This window comes from Pipra filicauda, unplaced genomic scaffold (genome assembly GCF_003945595.2).
Source record: "Pipra filicauda isolate LSUMZ 115617 unplaced genomic scaffold, ASM394559v2 scaffold62_size3274119_pilon, whole genome shotgun sequence".
In the NCBI taxonomy this organism is placed as follows: Eukaryota; Metazoa; Chordata; class Aves; order Passeriformes; family Pipridae; genus Pipra; species Pipra filicauda.
Window position 1 is genome coordinate 1,153,352 of NW_024104787.1, and position 20,810 is coordinate 1,174,161.

Sequence of the window (20,810 nt, forward strand, 5' to 3'; positions counted from 1 at the left end):
CCAATGTGAGGTGCCGGTGCCGCTGCCGGTGCCGGTGCCGCTGCCGGTGCCGGTGCCGGCTGGGCGGGCGAGCGGGACAGCAGCTGTGGACAGCCGGCAGCTTTCCCGGCGCGGACGGGCGGAAGGAAGGAAGGGAAGCAGGGAGGCAGGAGGGGCACTGCGCAGCTGCGGTCCGGAGGCGGCGGCAGGAATGGCGTCCGTGGTGCTGAGCGAGGCGGAGAAGCTCTACATCGTGCACGGCGTGCAGGTACCGGAGCGGCAGGGGGCGAGTTACAGGGTAGGCTGGGGAGGAGGGAGGCAGGGAGCCTTCCATCGTGGTGTCTGGACGCGAATCTCTGGGGTAGTAATCATCGGAGCACGCTGAGCATCAGACCGGGAAGCTGGCTGAGAGCAGAACGTGGATTTGTTTTCTTTCACTTCTGTCCCCCTTTACCTCTCTTTCTTTGCTCTTTCCACATCTTCCCTGGCTCTTTCTCAAGTTTTTGCCGTTTCATAGAGTTTTAGCCTGCCACGTAGCAAAGGAACGTGAGTGGACCAAGGAGGAAGAGTGAAGGATGTGGGGGGAGAAACGCCGGTGATACAAGGACTGTATTTTTACCGAATTTTGCTGAAAAACAACCTATTTCTGTGGAGGCGAGTGTATAAGTATCAGAGGATGCACAATACCCGTTTTTGAAATACAGATGAAAACATTTGGAAGGCCAGTGGGTTATTTTTTCCTGCCTGGTCCTAATTACTGCTATAAAAGTACAGAACTTGCGCATCCCAGGAAAGGCCTGATGTACTCTTAAGTAAAAGCCCGCGATGAAACCATGAGCTGATGCTTTCATGTTGTTTTTACTGCTGTGTTTGGTATAGGAGAAGGAAAGTTTCAAGTCACATATATATATATATATATATTATTTTTTAAAAAGTTTTCACTACTGATTCCCTTAAGCACAATATATTGATGTCATACTTAGGAGGATCTTCGTGTGGATGGTCGTGGCTGTGAAGACTACAGATGTGCAGAAGTAGAAACAGATGTTGTATCAAACACAAGCGGATCTGCAAGAGTAAAGCTGGTAGGTAAATTTCTTAGGGACCGTGTGCCTCGCTAGTGAAGTTTCTAGTTTATATGACTGGTTTTAAGATAAGCTGAGGTTATTTGTGTGTGTGCATAGCAGTAACTGAAACTATGGTTAAGGAAATAATTACAGCATATATAATGCTTTTTGACTGGCTTAACTGTTATCACGATGATGAAAAAAAATTAAGCAGGGCTGGATTTACCATGAAGTACCTGGACAGCCTTTAGTTTGAGTTGATCTAACATTTAATCTCGAAAACTGCAATCACTGTTGTGCCTAATTCCTGGGAAAAAATTATTCTGCTACTTCAGAGTGAAGTGAAATTACTTTTGGCATGTGCAGTACTATAGTGGTTCTGCAGTAAGAGATGTTTCCAGAACCAAAATGAGAGAAGTAGTCTTGGATATTGAGTGTCTTTTTAACCTAGAGAAAGCTAATACGTATGGCAATTATTTGAAGAATCTTCTTAAGCTTAATATTGTCCTTCTAAAGCCTTTCCTTCTTTAAAAATTTAATGTTATTTTAAGTTCACTCTGATAGAACAATCAGATTACTGAAAGGTAGAAATGTCAGCTTACTATAGACATTTAAATTAAACAAGTAGTTCTGTAACTATAATTTCAGTTGTGTGATGTGTTTTTGTTTTAACAGGGAGACACTGATGTCTTGGTAGGCATAAAAGCTGAAATGGGGACACCAAAGTTAGAGAAACCCGACGAAGGATACCTGGAATTCTTTGTTGACTGGTTAGTATATCAGAAAAGAATGAAATAGATCTAATATTTGGAATAAATGACTAATCAGATCTTGCCATTCTTCAGAAGTTTATACCTTCATTCCACTAACCTCCGGTAAGAGTCTGAGTAAGAGAAAAAAGTTATTTTACTGTTCCTATAGCAGTGATTGTTCAGAAACTTTATGCTGATTTTGCAGACCCAAAATAAGCAAATCAATAGGATTTAAAGAATGAAAGCAATCCCAAACTGCATAACATCACTGCAGCTGGGAAAGAGTAATGGTCCAATGACACATGCATTTAACATGACTTCATGACTACAGTGTCAGCTGTTGTTTTTACAATGACAGAGAAAATCTCTTTCAAAAAAAGTAAGTATTCCAGAAGAAAAGAATTGACTGTTCTTTAACTGTACTTAAAGGTTTGCTTGCTTTGTCTGATAAAGCAGTGGAAAAAGTTGAAGTGTGTTTTGTTCAAATTCGTTTGTTTAAAAAAAGGAAAATCTCCAATGTGAACTTCAGATGCAAAAGCTAATTAGAAAATTTAGTTATGCATTTATCAGAGAATCTGTGCTTCATTAACTAAAATGGTATTTGTTTTAATCATATTCCTTGCTTTTTCCTACAAGTGCACTATTGTTTATCCTTACAGTCTTCATACTGCTCGAATTATGAAGGAAGCTAGAAGAAAACTGAGAACTCTTACTTTTGGGTTGCTCTGAGATAGCATAGTGACATCTCCATGTTATTCTAGACTGTCTGTGGTCTGCAACTACGGTATCCATGTCGTGCAGACTTCCTAAAACTCTCCTTTATGAAGTAATGTGTTTTGGGAACCTCTCATTAGAGCCTTGGCACTGTCAAGTTAGCTGTTTTGCATGTGCCATTTCTTTTTATTTTTATTATAAACAAAAAATGTTGCTACTCGGACATTAAACCAATATACCATTGGTAAAGCTAAGGTATGAGAGCTACTAAGTAAACGTATATCTGGTAATCTTGCTAACCTGACTGGCTGTATCTGCCTTAACATTTGTGTGTCACATTATGCGGCCTTATCTAAGACTGCCTCTGTACCTCACGATGTACTAGTTAACTGTGGAAACCTTGTGCACTGTAGAGGAAAGGACTCACCTGCGAATTAGTAGTTTGTCTACAATTACTATTCAAAAAATACAAGGTGGGAAGATGATCTTGGATGTGGTCCTGCTATAACAGGGGATCTGAGCCTGACTGCTTTATGAAACGCATGCTTGAAATATCCTAAATATTACATGGAGGCTTTTTTCCGATGGTTTCTATATGAAGAAAGTCCAATGGCAGCAGGAATGTTTTCGTACTTAAACAAGTGGGCTGTGCACATGTGGCAATTCTATGACACTTCTTGCATATGTAAATAAATGTTAGAAAAACTTCAGTTCATTAGATTAACATTAGGTTGTATTTTCTAACTGTTAATCTCTGCTTCATAAGATGGGAGATGTGCAGCAATATTGTGCAAGATGGATTTTGTCAGTTCTAGAAATAGACCAAAAGCCTAAACTTTAGAGAAGTGTATTAACTTCTCACATGCTTGTGCACAGGGAAAAGTGTCCTCTAGCCTCCAGAAAGATCCAAGACAAAATGTGAAGTGGAGGCAGCTTGTTCTCTGTAAAGGGAAATGAGCTGCTGTCAGTACTCTGATGCTTTTGCAGGCTGCCACTGGGTGGTAGTAACTGCACATAGTCCAATACCCTGCATCTCCCGGTGAAGTTCTTCTGTGTTCTACTTGGCTTTTATGTTGTTGAAACTAATAATAAAAACTCAGAGTGCAGTGATTACTATCTTAAATTGCTTATTTTCCGAAACTTTCATAGTTTCCTTTCCTGATTAAAATAATCACTTGCTGGATTAGATATATATTTCTCTGCCCCAGAATTCTGTTTCTCTTTTTTCTGCTCCGAGTCCTTTACCTAAAATCTGAGAAGCACATTTGGTCACATTTTGAGATAGACCTTAATGCGCGTCTCTGGAAGGGATGATATTTTGGGCACTGATTTGTGAGCCTGGAAATTAATTACCACAGATCAAGTCCATGTCCTCTGTGATATCCTTACTGCCCATCATCACCGGAGAGGACATTCATCCTGGCCATTGATGTTGAAGACTGCTGTCTGCTTTTCTCACGTTTGAGTTTTGGGGCTGTTCTGAGTTACCGTTTTCAAACTGTAAGAAATAACAACAAAAAGAAAAGCAGACATCTGAATTCCTTGAATGCATTTGATTCTGTTTGTGGAATTAGGAATATATTTGTTCAAGTGTATATTAATGGCCTAAGCAACAGCTGTAAAGCGCTTAACTACTGTGAGAGAAAGGTTTTTCTGCTAACAGCAAGAGTTTTGAAATGGAGCAGAAATCTGTGGCAGAAGCATCATTGTGCTTTAGGAGGAATCTTGATTGTTAGGCAATGTAACACTAAAATGATCTTGATAGTCTTGAAAGTTACATTTTGTTTGGCAGTAAAAATTCTGTGCCACTGCTAGGTTCTTTCTGTGCTCCATAAACCAAGTTTTTTTGCATTTTCTCTTTCTAGTGTGTTAGACAACCCCTTTTCAATTTTTGCCCAGTATATTACTGTAATAATCTGTAGGCATTAGGTGGCAGTATCTACCATATAGTTATTATAATAGTACCCTGCTAACCTTACTTCTTTATTTTGCTTTGATTGCAAGGAACAGAAGTGTTAAAATAATAATGGAATTAAGATGTGGTGAAACATGATATTCCAATTGAGTGTTATGTTCTTGCTACTCACCGTCAAAGAAAGTGTCCACTTACAATCAAAAAATACAACATTTGATAAAACTTTGTATTTAGAAATAATAATGAGGCATAGATTGAAGTTTGTATCATGCTTTTCAGCTTATCATAGGGATCATAATGCTTGCATAACTATGCTTCAAACGGAAAGGTTTAAACAGAATGATCTAGTTAACTTGCATAAAAGCTGCTTCCATGGATAAGGGCTTGTTTAATACAACCTGAAGACCTGACTCAGCACTGAGTTATACTCAGATATGATCTTATTGTATAAAATTGGTGTCTAATACTAATGCGACCATGAATAATATTGTGTGTCATATTTGCACTGCTTATTTGTGTGGCAAATGTAGTTTGGAAGCCTAGGTCAGTGCTTCATTGGCAGTAATGCTTTTCCTTGTTTTTTAAGCATGTATAGTGCTATCTATTTATAATGGCAGCAGATAACTTCCATAAAATCCAGTAGCTCTTCCTGGTATTCTGAGTTTTCATAAACTGCAAAACAAGTTGGGAGAATTAGGTAATTCTTGTAGGTAAGAGTAATAGTAGGTAATTATATATAAGCTTATAGGTTCTGCAGTATTGTTAATACAGTTCACTTGATGATTTAAGTCATGCCTTGATAATATGACTCTTGAGTTGTTTTTTTTTTTAAGGTGAAGGGATTATATTCCAAGACTTAGTTTTCTGCTGTATTTTTGTACTCCTGGTGTGCCTGTTAGAAGAGCTGAAGTTTTGCATCATCATATAAACATGCAGGAGAAATTGGCACTGGGAAGTACCCAGCCAGGAAAATACAAGGCTTTACTATTACAGATTTGGAACATACCGAAACTGCTTCTATGGAGCCACTTTCTTTCCTGTATTCTGCAATGAGAAATTAATTTGGGAGAGATGTGACTGATTTATTTTAAAACATTTTTAATGCTGCTACGGATCCACTGCTTGAGAATACTCTTCTCTCTATAAACCAGAGGTTGGGTTCAGAATCTTTGTTCACTACTTTGCAGTATATGCATCTCTAGACAATTCTGCTCTATTTTATTGTGCTTTGGAGGAGAGGCATTTTTTGTTTGGTTTGGGGTTTGTTGTTTGGGGTTTTTTTTGATTGGTTGGTTTGGGTTGGTGTGGGGGTTTTTGGTGGGTTTTTTTGTAGGCCTGTTTTATTGTTAGAAATTTGTTCTTAGCTGTGTACAAGGCATCAGTACCCAAGGACTTTCTTGTATGACTACTCATAAATAAAGTTACATATGTTGGAATCAGGGAAGTGAAGACCAAAGACTTTTGTCAGACCTCCTCTGGAAAATATGTTCTTTAGTTGCAGCTCTCCATAAGCTGCAGTTGCTGAGAATAATGAGCTGCTTTCTGTAAGGGGCTTGATAGCATACAGTACCCTTCAGTAAAGAAATTACCAATTAAGGACAGGCAGTCATGTTACTTTAAAAGAAATGTGTATTCTACTTGTCATATAATCACATCTTCTTCTTAGCCATCCTCTTAATAATTTAACATTCAACTCTCACCAGACTGTCTTGTTAGCTGTTCTGAACTTAGCACAGATTTCTCTCACTTTTTTGTTTTTCTAAAGGGTTGAGGTGATAGAAGATGACAGTGCTTAAGAAATAATCCCTGAAAGAATTCACCAACTTTAGCATTGCAACTTGGGAACTGAAGATAGTGGTGCAATTTAGTTGGTATCAGTATTTGTAACAAAATGTCGGTATATTATCTGCATCAGGACATTCTCTTATGCAAAATGGAAATACTTTCTTTTCAAATAGGATGCTTATTCTTGTACAAATAAATCCTTAGATATTTTTAATGCTCTATATTTAAGAAATGTTCTTTGGGTATTGGCTGCCACAGAAGTGAAAGTATTTTTTCTTTCTTTATCTAGTTCTTCAAATGCTACTCCTGAATTGGAAGGCCGGGGAGGAGAAGAACTTGGCACAGATATAGCAAATACACTCTACAGAGTATTCAGCTGCGAGAACAGTGTAGACTTGAAATCCCTTTGTATTAATCCCAGAGAGCACTGCTGGGTTCTCTATGTCGATGTATTGGTAAGTCAGGAAATGAAAACTAAGATTCAAGATTTAAGGCGGAGACTGACTTAACATAACTTTGTGTATTTTCTTATAAAAAAAAGCTTCTCATAATGTGATATAATGTTTCACAAAACAAATGGCCATTTTCTTGGGAATCTGCCTGTAATAGTTAATCACTGTGTCCAGCTTGCTCTTTTCCTACTCTTCTTGTTGCTGATGCTCCACTGCAGAGCTAATAAAACACTGAATACTCCAAATCTGTCTCAGATGAAAATCAGTGATCTTATACTAGCAAGGAGGTTGCCACTAAAGAAGGCTAAACTTTTCTCCCAGGCTAGTTGCAACAGCAAATGTATTGTTCTGTTGAATGTAAATTAGTATTACGTATGTTAGCCCTAAGGTAACTGTCCATCCTGACTGCTTCTTTGCACTATTATCAGTACTAATTCAGTAACGTAAAATAGAAACTTTTCTGGCAAAAGCTACATTTGGCCTAGGCACTTTTTGATGGAAGTTGTATACATGTATTGAATGTAGAAGATAAACTGAATATTTGTTCCCATTAAAAAGTGGAAACTGAATTTTATGCATACAAATCTCATGCATGTAGCAGCTTGATTTCCAAACTATGCCATTTTTAAACCACTCAGCCACAGGAATTTTAACAGAAGTCTGCAAGTCAGACTCTCCTGAGCATTATTCCCAGTTCTTATTGGTCCAAAATTGAGTTTCTCTTTGTCAAATTTGGAAGTGAAAATGTGTTGAGGGACCTTACTCACAGGAATCCATTAGTATGTATTATAAATGATTTGCAAAACGTTAAGCTATATGGCCAGGAAAATTAAATACAGGATTTTGTTAAACAGGAACATTTAGACTAAGACCTAAATAAATGTGAAAATTAGTTCATTAGGTGTTTAAAAAGCAGTACCATTAGCCTAATTATAGTAGATATGGTACATACTGCGACAGTCTGCATACAGAGCGACTGAGTGTGTGCCACTGCTGAGGGCTTTAACAGCCCAAGCCACCAGCTTATTGGAGCTTGGCATAGTTTAATAGAGAATGAAGTGTTAGTTCTGAGAAATCACACTGGGGACTTTAGTTACTGGGTAATTACAAGCAGAGGTACAGAATATTAAATGCTGTGCTTATTTAAGCAATGTACTGCTTAAGATTGCATAAACACAGCATAAACAAAGACTTGCATAAAGGTGACTAGTGCAGAATTGGTTCTGTATAGCTTCTGCATGAGATATAATTGGTTATTGTTTGATTCTTCCTGGACAGATTTTTTGGTTGTCCACAACTACAGAGAAAAACAGCCTTGGTATTTTCATGCTACTGGCTGTATCAGAATTATGAACATCAGGACCTGTGTTATGTGAGGAATTTTACATTTAGCTTTTTTACAATGCCAGTAAACAATCTGTTGTAGGTTCATAATTACGACTGAACTTGATGAGTCTTTTTAATGTTATATTCTGCAGGGATTTTTTGTGTGAGCCATTGAAGAGCTGCTGGTACATTTAGAAGAAGACACCATTAACATTAGTCTCTTATTCTGTTGCCTGCCTCACCCTCATTCTTTTTTCACCTCAGGTGTCTGTATTTTCACACTTTTGAGGTCATTGTAATATTTGCTTTTCTAAATGGAAGATGTGTATCACATGTGTTAGTGTATAGTTAATGTTGATGCTTGATACCTACAGATTTTGCTGAAGCTACTCCTGCTGAATCGTTCCTGTAGAATCTTACTTTAATAGTACATGGTGGGAGTATAATACTTGGGCTGGTATAAGGTGCAAGTCATATTATTCAGTGTTTGAGGGAGACAGATTCTAACTGTAATAACAATGCTCATAGAGAGTGTTTTGGGTGGTATTTTCCTTCAGAGTTCCTGGAAATTGTTTATGTTGGTGTTTGTGTTGCGCAAAGCTAGAGGGAAAATAAGCCTTAAGTCTGTCGTAAGCCTGAAAATACTGATACTTTGTGGTCAGATGGGAAGGTACTTATTTGGAAGTGTCTTGTTCTGAAAGACAAAAACCCCCAAAAAATTTTATGAACCTGGAAGTTTCACGCTATGCAATTTAGCCCCATGTGCACTTTGACTGAGCATATTTGACATATGCAACCTCAAAAGAGAAAATGGTGTGTTTTGCAAAGTCATGCAGCTTATCGATTAAAAACGTCTCTCAAATATTTTCTAGTGGTCAGTGTACTTGAGACTTGCTATAATTGTGTACAGTCAGACTGGAAAGAAAATAATTTCAATCATACACACCACAAAGAAGCAGAAATATGGCCAAATTGAGATATGTGACAAAGGTCAAGAATATGTACCTTGACCTTTCAAAATAGATGCATTCTTTCTTAATAATGTAAGGCATTCCACTTCCAAATAGTAGCTCGTGAATGTGGAGAACAGTATCACAAAACTGTAAGCTTGTTCTCACTCTCTGTTTCCCTTGATTTATTTCTCTTTCTAAACCACTGATATCAGAAATAAGATTTAGGCATTTTTGAGTGTGTTTTTGATATATGTATAGCCTTCTCCACATAACTTGGCCCAGCAGTCTGCCATGCTGAGCAAGGAAAATCAAAGTGTGCAATCTCTTATCATTCCCTTCTCAGTAGATGGTGTGTTGGGGGGAAGGGGTGCAGTAGGTTCTGTTGAAATTTTAGCAGTTCACTACTGAGCACCTCTCAGGATTTCTTCATGTTTTCTATTCCTCCCAAGTTTGATAAAAAAAGAAGTTAGGAATCTGTCCTTTTGAAAGAAAAGCTTCTTTGGATAAGACAAGGTCTACAATGTTTTATCTATTTTTACCAATAACTTTTTTATTTGTACATCAGTTAATTAAAACCAGTCCTTTCTAAAGAATCCTTTGCTTCCATAACTCGCAGTTGTGCAGACTTTCTTATTTCTATAAATAAATAAATAAATAAACAGCAGGAGAGATCTCAGTACAAGGTGCTTCAGCTGAGAAAAGTGTTCAGTTCTGTGTGGAGGAATTCTGGCATCATGCTTGTTACAGGTTATGTTCTTAGCCTGTAGGCACCACTGTAGTACAGATAAGGTTTTAGAATAGCAGCCTGTGCACAAGCCTAGCAACAGTGCAGATATATCCCATTATTGTGTTTTAATAACAAAGATATTGTGGGTCTTATTGTGTTATCCAGTAAAATCCAATAATGACTGAAAGTGGCAGGTTAACCTCTCTGTATCCAGCAGCTGTTTGCGAAGAAATAATCTAATCACCTTTGTATTTAGCTTTCTATTCCAACTTTTTGTCATTCTTTTTACACTATTCAGTCTGTCTTCATAAAGAAACTGTCTTTACAGAATATCTGATTTATGATTTAGTCCCAGTGCAGGAGTTTATCTCATTTTTAAATAGATTTTGAAGAACAATCAATGCAATCAGTGTTGCAAAACTTGTTTTGCTCTCATCATACAGCAGAGATTGATGTCATGGAGAAGCAACCATATGTTCTTGCTGAAGTAGTTTCAAATGCTTACTCTGTGTGTGTGCCTTTGTGTGTGTGTGCTCTCACAGAATAGTACTGGCAGCTGAGAGCGGAGCTTGTCAGAGAACTAACGATAAGCTGTGGAGTTGTCTGGCAGCCTATAGAAGGTATTGTGGTTTTGGGAGCCCTGCCTTTTTGCCTAGTATGCAGTGCTGCTGTTCCCTTTGGTTTTGTTCTCCTGATCTTCATGGGAAGAAGCTAAGCTAGACTCCCTCGACACTCTTCACTTGTTTGATAACACCGATGTTTGAATTAGACTTTGACATCAGGATTTCCTTGGATCATTTTCAGCTACAAGAACAAACCTGATGATGACTCTTTTCCTTAAGAAGAATAAATCATAGTGTGCCTTCATAACTATAACTTCTGTAACTACCTTTTCATACTGTGTTCTCAGTGACAATTTGCATTGCTTCTTTAAAAGCAATTCTCCCAGTTGGTTTTGTCCAGTTGATATTTTAAAAAGGCTCCTCTTTGAAATAAAGTATAAAAAATTGACTGGTTTGATTTAATATTAAAGAATGAATGTGATGGGTTTATAAAGAGAATTCTGGTCATAGTCTAGTTCAGAGCCTTAGCACAAGAAGATTAAGAACAGAGGTGATTTCATTTCAGGTTCTATTATTAAATTTTATCATTAATTTTATTACGGAGTATATTAACTCTTCTATTTTGCATGTATAATACAGTTAGCCAAAATCTTAATTTCCTATCTGTTTCTTTTCATGGATGGGCTTTAAAGACAACTTTGTTTTTTAAAAACCTGTTCTGGTTATTAATTTTCTTCCTTTTCAAGTAGGTTTAAATAAAATAAAGACTTCATTTAAAGGCACTAGTCCAATTTTCTTTTAAAGAGATTCTTCTTTTCCTCCTCAGTTATTGGAATGTGGTGGGAACATCTTTGATGCAATCTCTATCGCAGTGAAGGCAGCTCTCTTTAACACAAGGTAAAGCACAAATCTCATTTCATGTGAGTGAAAGTGGCATGGGAAATGGAAGAGAAGTACTCTCTGTGAGCAAAGCATTTTTAATGCTTAGTTATTTAAATAAGAAATACCCAAAGCAGCTTGCATTCAGATACAAGGCAGTCCATTTTCATGCAAGTCATATGAACTAATGTTTAGTTCAGTTTCTAATAATCAAGTGTCATATTGCATTGTGATTGTATGCCCAGTCAGGTTCACAATATAACTTCTGTTCTGTAGCCCGATCCAGAAAAAATTGTTTGACCATGAGATTTTGTTGCAGGTAGTTGGAGGACTTTGTGTTGATGCCTTGTGGGTTTGAAGAAGTACTTACTGACATGTGATGCTCTTGATTAAGAAGCCCTCTGTCAATGTGACTAGTGATTTATAACTAGCCTTGATGTTTCTCTTCTGATTTCGTTCTCATTAATTTTTAATCTAGAGTTCTTTTTAAAACTAAAAAGAAAATAACGGTAGTGAGAAATTGTGGGGAGGGGGAAACGATGTGTCTTTAAAAGAACTTTGACCCGTGCATTTTAATTCAAAGAATGGAAAAACAAAATCTAGTAGAATGAGTGATGGAAATCCTCTGTGTGGTTTTTAATGGTAAGTTTCGTTTGTATTTTTCTATTGTTTTTATCTTCTTTATCTGTAGGTGGAAGGGAGTACAGAGTTTTGTAGCACCCTTGAGAAAAAAAGCTAATGAAAACAATAGTGGAAACAATAGTGGGAAGAGGTGCGAAAGTTAGACTCTTACAAGCATAAATGTTTTAAAAGTGGATTTCAAATTGTTCTTCAGCATTAAATTAGAGATCTGCTAAAGCCACTAGTGTAGTTCTGGCTTATTTATCAGGGAATCAATGCACTAGATCTGGAAAAGTATGTGCAAAAAGAAGAGGAAAATACGTTTTTGAAGACAGGCAGTATATCAGGTTATAAACACTTTAAAAGGGGATGAGGGAAGAATCCATCTGAGACTAGAACTTGTATATATTGCTGAGAAATTTCCCATGTTAATCAAATTCTCAACAGTAACTTTTAACAGTAGATTGTTTTCATAACATTAAGAAATACTGTCACAAATATAATGGCTCACAAAGGAGCTGGCAGTACTCTAAAGGGGAGAAGTGCTGTGTTCCTGCCTGGATGCAAAAGTTGTATAGTTAAAACAGTTACTACCATGTAAGTTGTTTTGCAGATCCAAGGCACATACTTTATTTATAAGATAACTGGGTCTTTTTTCTTATTTTAACCAGAATAAACAGAGACGATCATATAAAAAGTAATGAATTAAATAAGCAAGTAGAAGAAAATGTTGCTTTGGGAACATGGGCAACATGGAGGGTGTAATTATTCTAATGATTCTGCTTTATTTTGATTTTTCTGACAACTTGTGTCCTTTATATAATCTGTAATCTATGGAAAACATCCAGAGTCTTGTTAAAGTTGGGTATTGTATCAAAATGTGGTACAGTATGACATAATGGAGAGCCTGTTGATTTTTTACCTGTGAAAACCTTGTCTTGCTGAGTTGAGTCATACATCTAATCTCATAAAAGATCAGAAAGTCAGGAGGTGAAATTCAAAGTGAAAACCTGTTGTCCTCCTTCACTATTCCTCTCACTTTCTCTTGGTAGCTACTAAGTTTTCTTTGGATTGACACAAGGCTGTTTAAGAGTAGCTTCCCATTCTCCATAAAATCTTATTGTCCAAACAAGACAAGATGTCAGTTTGAAAATTGCTTCAGATTAAGTGTTCTGAACTTTGCTTGACATGACTTACTTTAAGTCTTACTTGCTTTTCATACTTTGTTTACAACCAGGTTTTTGTTAGAAGTGTTTCCAGATCTTTGCCAGCCTTGACTGCGGCTCTGAAACAAAGAGCAGAGAGCTCAAGCTGCTGTTTTTCTTGGAAGCTACAAAATTTTAGATATTCAGATAGGCATTTGAAAACTTCAGCTTCATCTTTAAAATCTTGCTCTAAGCATTTCTATAATAGCTATGGACACATTTTTCTTTAGAGCTAAGTAAATCCAAAATCATGATATGAGGAATTTTACGCAAGGCTGGCAGGATTTAAATCCTTTGAATGCCTGACGTGACTCATTATATCCCCTTCAGGCATGGAACAATGACAATATGACTGTTTTAGGGGGAACACTTACTCCTTGCAAGTTTGTATTGTTCATCATGTTCTAAAAACTATATCAAGATCATGTGCAAAAGATAGCAGGCATCAAACTTACTTCTTACCCCTGTCTCCAAGGTGTTTAAGGATGGATTTATTCATGATGGAAGTAGATATTGCAAAATATGCAATATTAGCTACTGTGTCAGGACATTAAACTTGGTTCTGTGAAATGTGTCTACTTGCCACAGAGGCTGCAGAAACTAGGCAAGTTACAAAAACTAAAGAGTTTATAACACAACAGCTTTACCGATATCGAGGTTTTTTGCTGAACAGCATGGTAGAGGCAGAACTGATGCCTGCTTGCAAGGGTGGAACTGGTTTTGCAGTTGTGAAATCTGGGTCTGCAGCACATAGGAAAGAGCGTTGTTTGTTACTTGACTGAGTCTTGCTGTACAGATTTCTGCCCTGATTAGTTACAGGAATCAAAATAGAAAAATGAAAGTTGCAATGTAAACATGTACAGCTAATTCTTAAGACAAATATTCACAAGCTGGGAGAGGAAATCTCCAGTGTTCTGGAAATACTTTGTGCTACATTCACTTTTCCTAGTTTTTGTGTCCATATACCCCCTTTTTTATGCAACTATGATTCTTGTGTCTGATCTTTTTGCCTTTGCAATAGTTCTAATTTACACCTCTTTCATCCGTGCTTGGCCAAAAAAGCTCCTTGCAGGCATTTTTCAGGTATTAATTCTGGCAACTTTTTCTTGCAGACCAAACACTGCTCTGGTTTCATGGCTATTTTAGAATGGAATTAAAAATTGCTTAATCTCACAGATTTTCCTGAAATCTTTCTTTGTTTTTTAACACTGCTTTGGCACATAAACTTCTTGACTAGGCTGTTTTCCAGTGTTGTCCATTGTCCTGCGTAGCTTGAGGATCAGTCACCTTGTGACTTTATTCCGTCAATTTTTAATGGAATATTTTAAACTTGAGAATAGGCTTTGAGGCATTTCTAATGGATTGGAAAGCGTTTGGAGTTTTGTTTCAGGAAAAAGTACACTTCACAATTGTTCTGCTTACTCAAAGTCTTAGTTTTGGCTTGGTCCAGGCCACTGTGCTTGTAGGGAATTTGTTGTCACCGGAGCAGGGTTAGCTGCTGTGAAGTACTCGCCACTAGGACTTTTAGCCACAAATAACTAACATACTCTTCCAGGGAACAATAAAAAGTCACTTTGTATTGGTGGGGGAAATGTTCATTAAATCAGTCCCTATCTCCTCCTCCTTCAAAAGGAGAGGTTTCTTACAGACGGCATAAAAGAATGTAACCTCCAGAGTCTAGTTATAAACGCAGTGCTACTGTAAAAGTACTAACATAAAACCAGATTGTGGTTACTGAAGTTAGCTGTCAGGGGACGTCTTGAAATATTTTGTTTTCAAGTGCAAATGTGTGGAAAAGAAAAAAAAAGTAATATGGGAGCTGTGTGGGAGTTTTACTGGCCAGTAATGCAAAGTCTCTCAGTCAGTACTCCATCCTAACAGGCACCTGGATAAATGAGGGTATATAAGATGCTGATGTTCTTGGCAGCTTGAGGTACCATCTTCTACTAAATTGTTTAAAATTATTTTATTCATTATGCTAAGAAAAGTGCCTTAAGTCATCCCATGAAATTCCCATTAAATGTCTATCACAAATACAATATATTTGCCACTGATAAGGAGCCTGTCTTAGTTCATTTGTGAGAGAGTTCGTCATTCGCTACTGAGAAGAAAGCGTTTCTTGGATTTCTGCCTGGGTTTTTATTCCTGCCCTGTCCTTATATTTTATATATCCCTTGTATATCTGTCCTTAGAACAGTAGAGTCTTCTGGCTTCTTAAAGAATGAGAATATCCTGCCAATCTTCCCGTCTCGCTAAAGAGAAAGGATTTTACTGATGTCGTCTTTCTCTTTACCCCAAGTCTCCCTTAATTAGTGTTGCTCTTTCCTGAAGGGCTTTAAATACTTGTATTTGCTACTGATGTCACAGCTTTGCCAAGCAATGTAATTACTCTAATTCTGTCAACTTTACTGTTGTTTGCAAAGTTGAGAGCCACTGTACGAAAGGATTCAGTCTTGGTAATTTCTCTCCTATACATCCAGCAGAAGTACAAAGAATTGTTCAGAACTGATTTGTGCAAATTCCAAAAGAATCTCTCCCCATATAATAGTGTAAAAAACAACTCAAATTCTAATGGTTTGAATGATGTAAATATGATGATCTCATCCTAAATGTCTTCGAACTTACAATGTTTTCTTCCTAGTCTTGGGCAGTGAGTTGTTAATACTTTGATCACATTCTGGACTTTTTTTCTAAACATTTCGCCTCATTTAGAAGAAAAAGCACTTCATGGAGTCATGACTGTATAGCAGCTTTATTTGTTATCTGTTCTGGCAATGATTTTGCACATTTTGTTTCCACAGAATACCCAAAGTGCGTGTTCTGGAGGATGAAGAAGGCACCAAAGAGATTGAGCTGTCTGATGACCCTTATGATTGTATTCGACTTAATGTAGAGGAAGTGCCCTGTATTGTCACGCTAAGCAAAGTAAGCATGACAAATTTCTGACCCTCTACCTAGAAACTTCAGTTTCTATTAGTTTCACCTACCAGTTATTATTTCCCTAGAGATAAAAATTGTGTTACAGAAATGGTCAGTGTCCACTATGTAGATATTTGTTTGTCTTTTGCCTCCTAATTAAGAAGAACTTCTACTGAATAAGGGGTATTTTTGCATCTCTGACTTGTAGGTTTCTACTTGATGTGCTCTTAAAATGCATCTTCTTGCATTCAGAAGAATTGTTTACTGGTTTTTATCTACTCCTTGCTTAACATCTGTAGCAGCAGATGTGTGTTAGAACAAGTGGCCATTGTTGTGAGGTGCAAAAGTTGTGTCATCTGCCTGGAATTACATGATGAGTATTTGTTGCTGGGGAGAGAATTCCATTTTCATGGGTGCAGTACTGTGCCTTCCCTTTCAAACAGGTTTTCCATATATAGCACACAGCCAACACAGTTGATTTTATGGATGCTGCAAGTTCTATTGCAAGTGTTAGTGATTTGCTTAGTTACCTGAAAGTTTATGTGGCATTTCTCTTAAGCAAGTTGCATAAATAGCAGAGGCCTTTGCTGAAGTGAGGGCTCACCTGAGTCTCGGGATGTGTAATTTTCACCTAGAGGATAGCAAAGTCCATGCTTGGAGTTGAGGGGGGAAAGAGGAATAGGGAGTTTCATATAGAGGAAAGGATGGTAGAGAGGAAAACAGTATGAAATAGTGACATTTATCTCACCTCTGTTGTGTAACGTACACAATTTGGGGTCAGAGGCTGTTTAAATACTGTGCTATCAAGTTATCAAGTCAGTCTCAGACCACTTAAAAAGGCCACATGATATTAGGATGGGAGACTGAGGTAGCTAACAAAGCTGCCACTCACAGGTTAACTTCTTAATGGAAGCCCTTAGAAAACTGCGAACTGATACATCATTTTGTCACTAACTTACAGATTGGATACAGGCATGTGGTGGATGCTACCCTTCAGGAAGAAGCCTGTTCTTTGGCAAGCCTGCTTATTTCCGTGACCAGTAAAGGTGCCCTCACTTCTATGAAGAAAGTGGGGAAAGGTAGCCTGGATCCTGAGAGTATTTTTGAAATGATGGAGGTAAGGAGTGTTGAGCAGTTGACTGTCTTGGATGATACTGGATGAATTGGAACGTGGGTATATGGAAAGCTGCAGTAAGGACTTTTATAGCAGAAATCTTGGAGCTTCGATTAGGTGCACAAGGGACTTTGTAAAGGTCACAGTTTCTTTGAAACAAATTCTGATGTGAATGGATGTTATCTAAAACTTCTAAATGCCTGAAATGCATGATACTCACATATGTTTCAGGCAAGTACTTTGCAGCTGTAAGGCAGTAAAGCTTAAGCTGATAAACTTTGAGAGTATTTTTAAAGAACATGTTCCCTCTTTTATAGTTTCTCTTAAAAACTGAAATAGCAAAACTCCTAATATGGTAAAGTCCCTATAAACGTAGAGAAGGTGTTTTTGCTAGTGCATGGTGTTCTCTTCTAGCACAACTCATTTGTTTTATTATAAGCTTATTCTTCTCTTTACTGTTGTTTTTCTTTGGTTCTTTATTGGGTTTCTGATCTGCCCTTACTTCATAAAAATACTAGTATCTGGATATTGTCCACATCCACATAAGAATTCCATTTTAAACGTTTCTTCAGGCTCTTCTTAAATGTTCTGCAGTGTAAATTCTCATGCCTGAGTTTGGCCTTGAGCGTGAGACAGAAATGGGTTTTGAGCTTGGAAGTCAGAATGAAAATTAGATACTTCAAGCTGACTCTGTTTCCAAGAGATACAGGACTAATTTCAGCCCGGCTGTAGTGAGGAATGCGGAAGTTGGAGCCAAGTTTGACAACAGTTGGTTTCAAGTGAGAATTACATGCTTGAGTATATATGGCACTTGAGTGTGTCAATATAGAGTGCTAATTTTGGTGGTACCAGTGGGGATTTCATTGTGTTCAGAGATGTCACTTTCTCCCTTATCTGGATAGAGAGGTGTTATCTCTAACTTGGCATCCTAAAGAAACCTAACTTCCTGTGGGCATCTGATGTGTCTTCCTTGATGGATTTTGTGTCTGATGCTAACTAAACGTCATAGAAAACTTGAAGTTTTGGGTCTAGGGCTGCTAGAGAGGTTGGTGCTTAAGTCAGATACAGGTTCATGAAGAAGCTGGCCTTAGTGCAAATTCCCTGCACCGGGCTTTGATGGAGCCTCTGTTTTGATTACCAATTTCACTCTACATTGAGCCCTAAATAGGAAATGAACTTCTGCAGTTCCATTTTATACCCTACCCCCAAAGGCTGTGCCTGGAGTTCTGTAATGCACTTCTGAACACTGGTCAGAGATGCATATGGAAGGTAACTGTGGGAAATCTTCAAACCATCCTATTCTGCGAAGAACATTAGTGAACTTGTCCCTACTTGTTGGTGCAGGAAGTTACAAGCTTAAGCTGATCACTTGTGCCATCTTTCACTTGCTTTGGAAGAAGTCTTCCCTCCTGAATGTTGAAGAGTTTGAAAGAGTGAGAGATAAAGCTGATCAAAAAAAACCCAATATGTTTTCTGGAAAGTCAGAGTTTATCTGTTTGGCCCTGCCCTAAACTCAACAGCCTCATTAGGATACCAAGAAAAACAAAAAGGCCTGGGAATATCCACTGGAAAAGATGCATAACCCATGTTTGACACCTCCATTCCATAATGATTTGGCTGCAGGTCAGAGTGTCAGCTTTCCCTGCCTTGTAGAAAACAGACGTTCTAGGACATATCTCTTAGTAAGGGAGTTTCATGGGAAAGTTTTGGGAAGCTGCCAGCATTAGGCTTTTCTTTCCTAAGTTTATGATCTGATCCATTAGAGAGGCGAGCAGCATTAAGAAAGCAGTAGTCTTGCGTCAATACCAAAGTTCTGCACAGTTCCCGTTCACTTTGACCTGGTGCGAGTGACGTTGTCCTATATTTGAGGAGTAGAATGCAGAAAGTGTATCACTCCTTGGGACTCCAGACTGCTGCAGTGATCTTTGTCCCAGTACAGAGCTGTTGGGACAGTTCTTGTCTGTGCCCCCCTTTATTTAGCATGACTCATAGTATCTAGGATTGACAGCTACCCTGCTGCATCAAACCTCTTCCCAAATTTCCTTTGGTACCATGGGCCGTGTTCTCTCACCTGGATCTTCAATTAGAAATGTACCTCATTTTAAGGTTTGTGCTCCCATGGTTCCAGTAATTGTCACCAACAGGTGAAAGAGAGCTTTGTGTCAGCTGTATGGCAGGCCTAGGCTTCATTGCATAGATCAGGAGCAAATAAACTCAGTTTAATATAATCTGCCTTTGGCTCTTTACAGATAGGTGGGCTCTCTTCATCTCCGTATGGAGTCTGTATTTCAGATCATTTAGAGAAACCCTGGGAAAGCTTTAATGGGCACTGTTGCCTTAAGATCTTTATTTCAGCATTGCCCAATGTTTCCTTGCCCTGTAGCTTCCACAGTACAGTTGTGTGTGGGGGAAGAGTAGAGGCTGGTGTCAGAGCTAATCCTGGTGGCTTTCCACTGCTGGAGTTTCCTTTTGTAAAGAAGACATTGTGTTAACCCCTTTAAGGGCCTTGGACAGTACAGAATTGCACATCATATGAAAGATCTGCCCACAGACTGATTTGGTGATGCAGCCAGTGTGCATTTTGGGCTTCTCTGGCCATAGGACACAATGTTGAGCTAGTCTAAATTCACTCTGCTGATTCTGAGCACCTTCAGAAGAGTTCACTGAATTTTTTATTAGTAGGCTGCTTTGCTGGTCAGGTGTCTCTTGTCCTCTGGCAGCTAGAATATTGCTTTGTGCTGTGTGTGCTGACTAATTTGAGTGTGTGCTTGTGCCTGATGTGAATTTAATTTGTATTCCTGGATGATCCAGCGGTGCACAGATCTGGTATTAATGATCATAGAATGCTTCTCTGATGAATGAGAGCACTGCATTTATGTGTGCATTTTTCCAAAACTTAATCAAATTAAAATGAAACTTCCACCACCATTATTTTTCTTAATTAAAAGCGTATTTTGGTGATACCAGCTGGTGTATATGAATCATCAAAGGGAAAATATTTGTCAAAAGGAAGTGTTCCATAAGAGTTGTCTCCTGTTAATAAGCATATGTCTCAGATTTGTTTTGCTTTCTTTGCATTGCAGACAGGACAAAGAGTAGGTAAGTCGCTGCACATAGCCCTTCAGAAGATTTTGGATGAAGAAGAGAGTTTGGGGACGTCACGGCCAAAAGTTGGATTTCTAGGATGAGATTTCATTAAATGTTCAAAACTGTTTTTAATTAATTGTGCAATCTTGTGTGTTTGTGTATAAAGAAAAGGTTATTTTTTTTTCCAGTACAGTTCTCATTCTGGCTAAGAGGCTTTTAAAATTTTCCTAAGCATAAAGAAAGCTACAGTTAAGTGCAGATGAGAAAATTAGAGATGCTTTCCATACGGGTCACTGTTCACACCTGGGAAGTGCACCAGCAGCAATTGGTGCCATTGCCTGGGAAGTGCTTGAATCTATTTTCAAGAGTGACTGGTGTAGGTTCCACTTAATTCTGTTAGCACACCTTCCACTTCTGTAGACCAGATGCTGTGTTCTGGACTGTACTTGAGGCTGTGCAGCACTAATAAGAGTAGCACAAGGTGGAAGTCTTCCTTCAAATTACCTAACTATTCTTTGACTAAAATGTGGTTAGATTTTACTGTTTCCACATTTCCAATTTGTATTTTAAACCAAGATTTCTTTGCTCACTAGAGCTCTACCTATCCCTTTTGCCAACAGGTGCAATAGTAGCGTAGCCACAGCTTTTCACAGTGGCTAAGGAGAAGGGGCATGGCTAAGGTAGAAGGGAAAATGAGTTAATTTTTCAGAGTTAGACAATTCAGCTGGAAAAGCATAGTGTCTGTCAGTAAT

At 38.1% G+C, this 20,810-nt stretch overlaps 1 protein-coding gene across 1 annotated transcript; it reads left to right on the forward strand.

Moving 5' to 3' along the window:
• The first annotated feature begins 132 nt into the window (after positions 1-132).
• EXOSC7 (exosome component 7) lies at positions 133-20,194 on the forward strand. Its single transcript, XM_027718963.2, has 8 exons — positions 133-247; positions 963-1,064; positions 1,722-1,816; positions 6,502-6,667; positions 11,060-11,130; positions 15,740-15,863; positions 16,819-16,974; positions 20,055-20,194. The coding sequence occupies exons 1-8, from the start codon at positions 191-193 to the stop codon at positions 20,157-20,159; spliced, it is 876 nt and encodes a 291-aa protein (XP_027574764.1). The 5' UTR covers positions 133-190; the 3' UTR covers positions 20,160-20,194.
• Positions 20,195-20,810: the final 616 nt, after the last annotated feature.

Bases quoted from the DNA above. Each gene is read 5' to 3' on its own strand.
- EXOSC7 (XM_027718963.2), top strand. From the start codon at position 191: ATGGCGTCCGTGGTGCTGAGCGAGGCGGAGAAGCTCTACATCGTGCAC. The intron at 1,817-6,501 runs GTTAGTATATCA...TTCTTTATCTAG, and splicing joins CTGGAATTCTTTGTTGACTG to TTCTTCAAATGCTACTCCTG. The intron at 16,975-20,054 runs GTAAGGAGTGTT...TTTGCATTGCAG, and splicing joins GTATTTTTGAAATGATGGAG to ACAGGACAAAGAGTAGGTAA.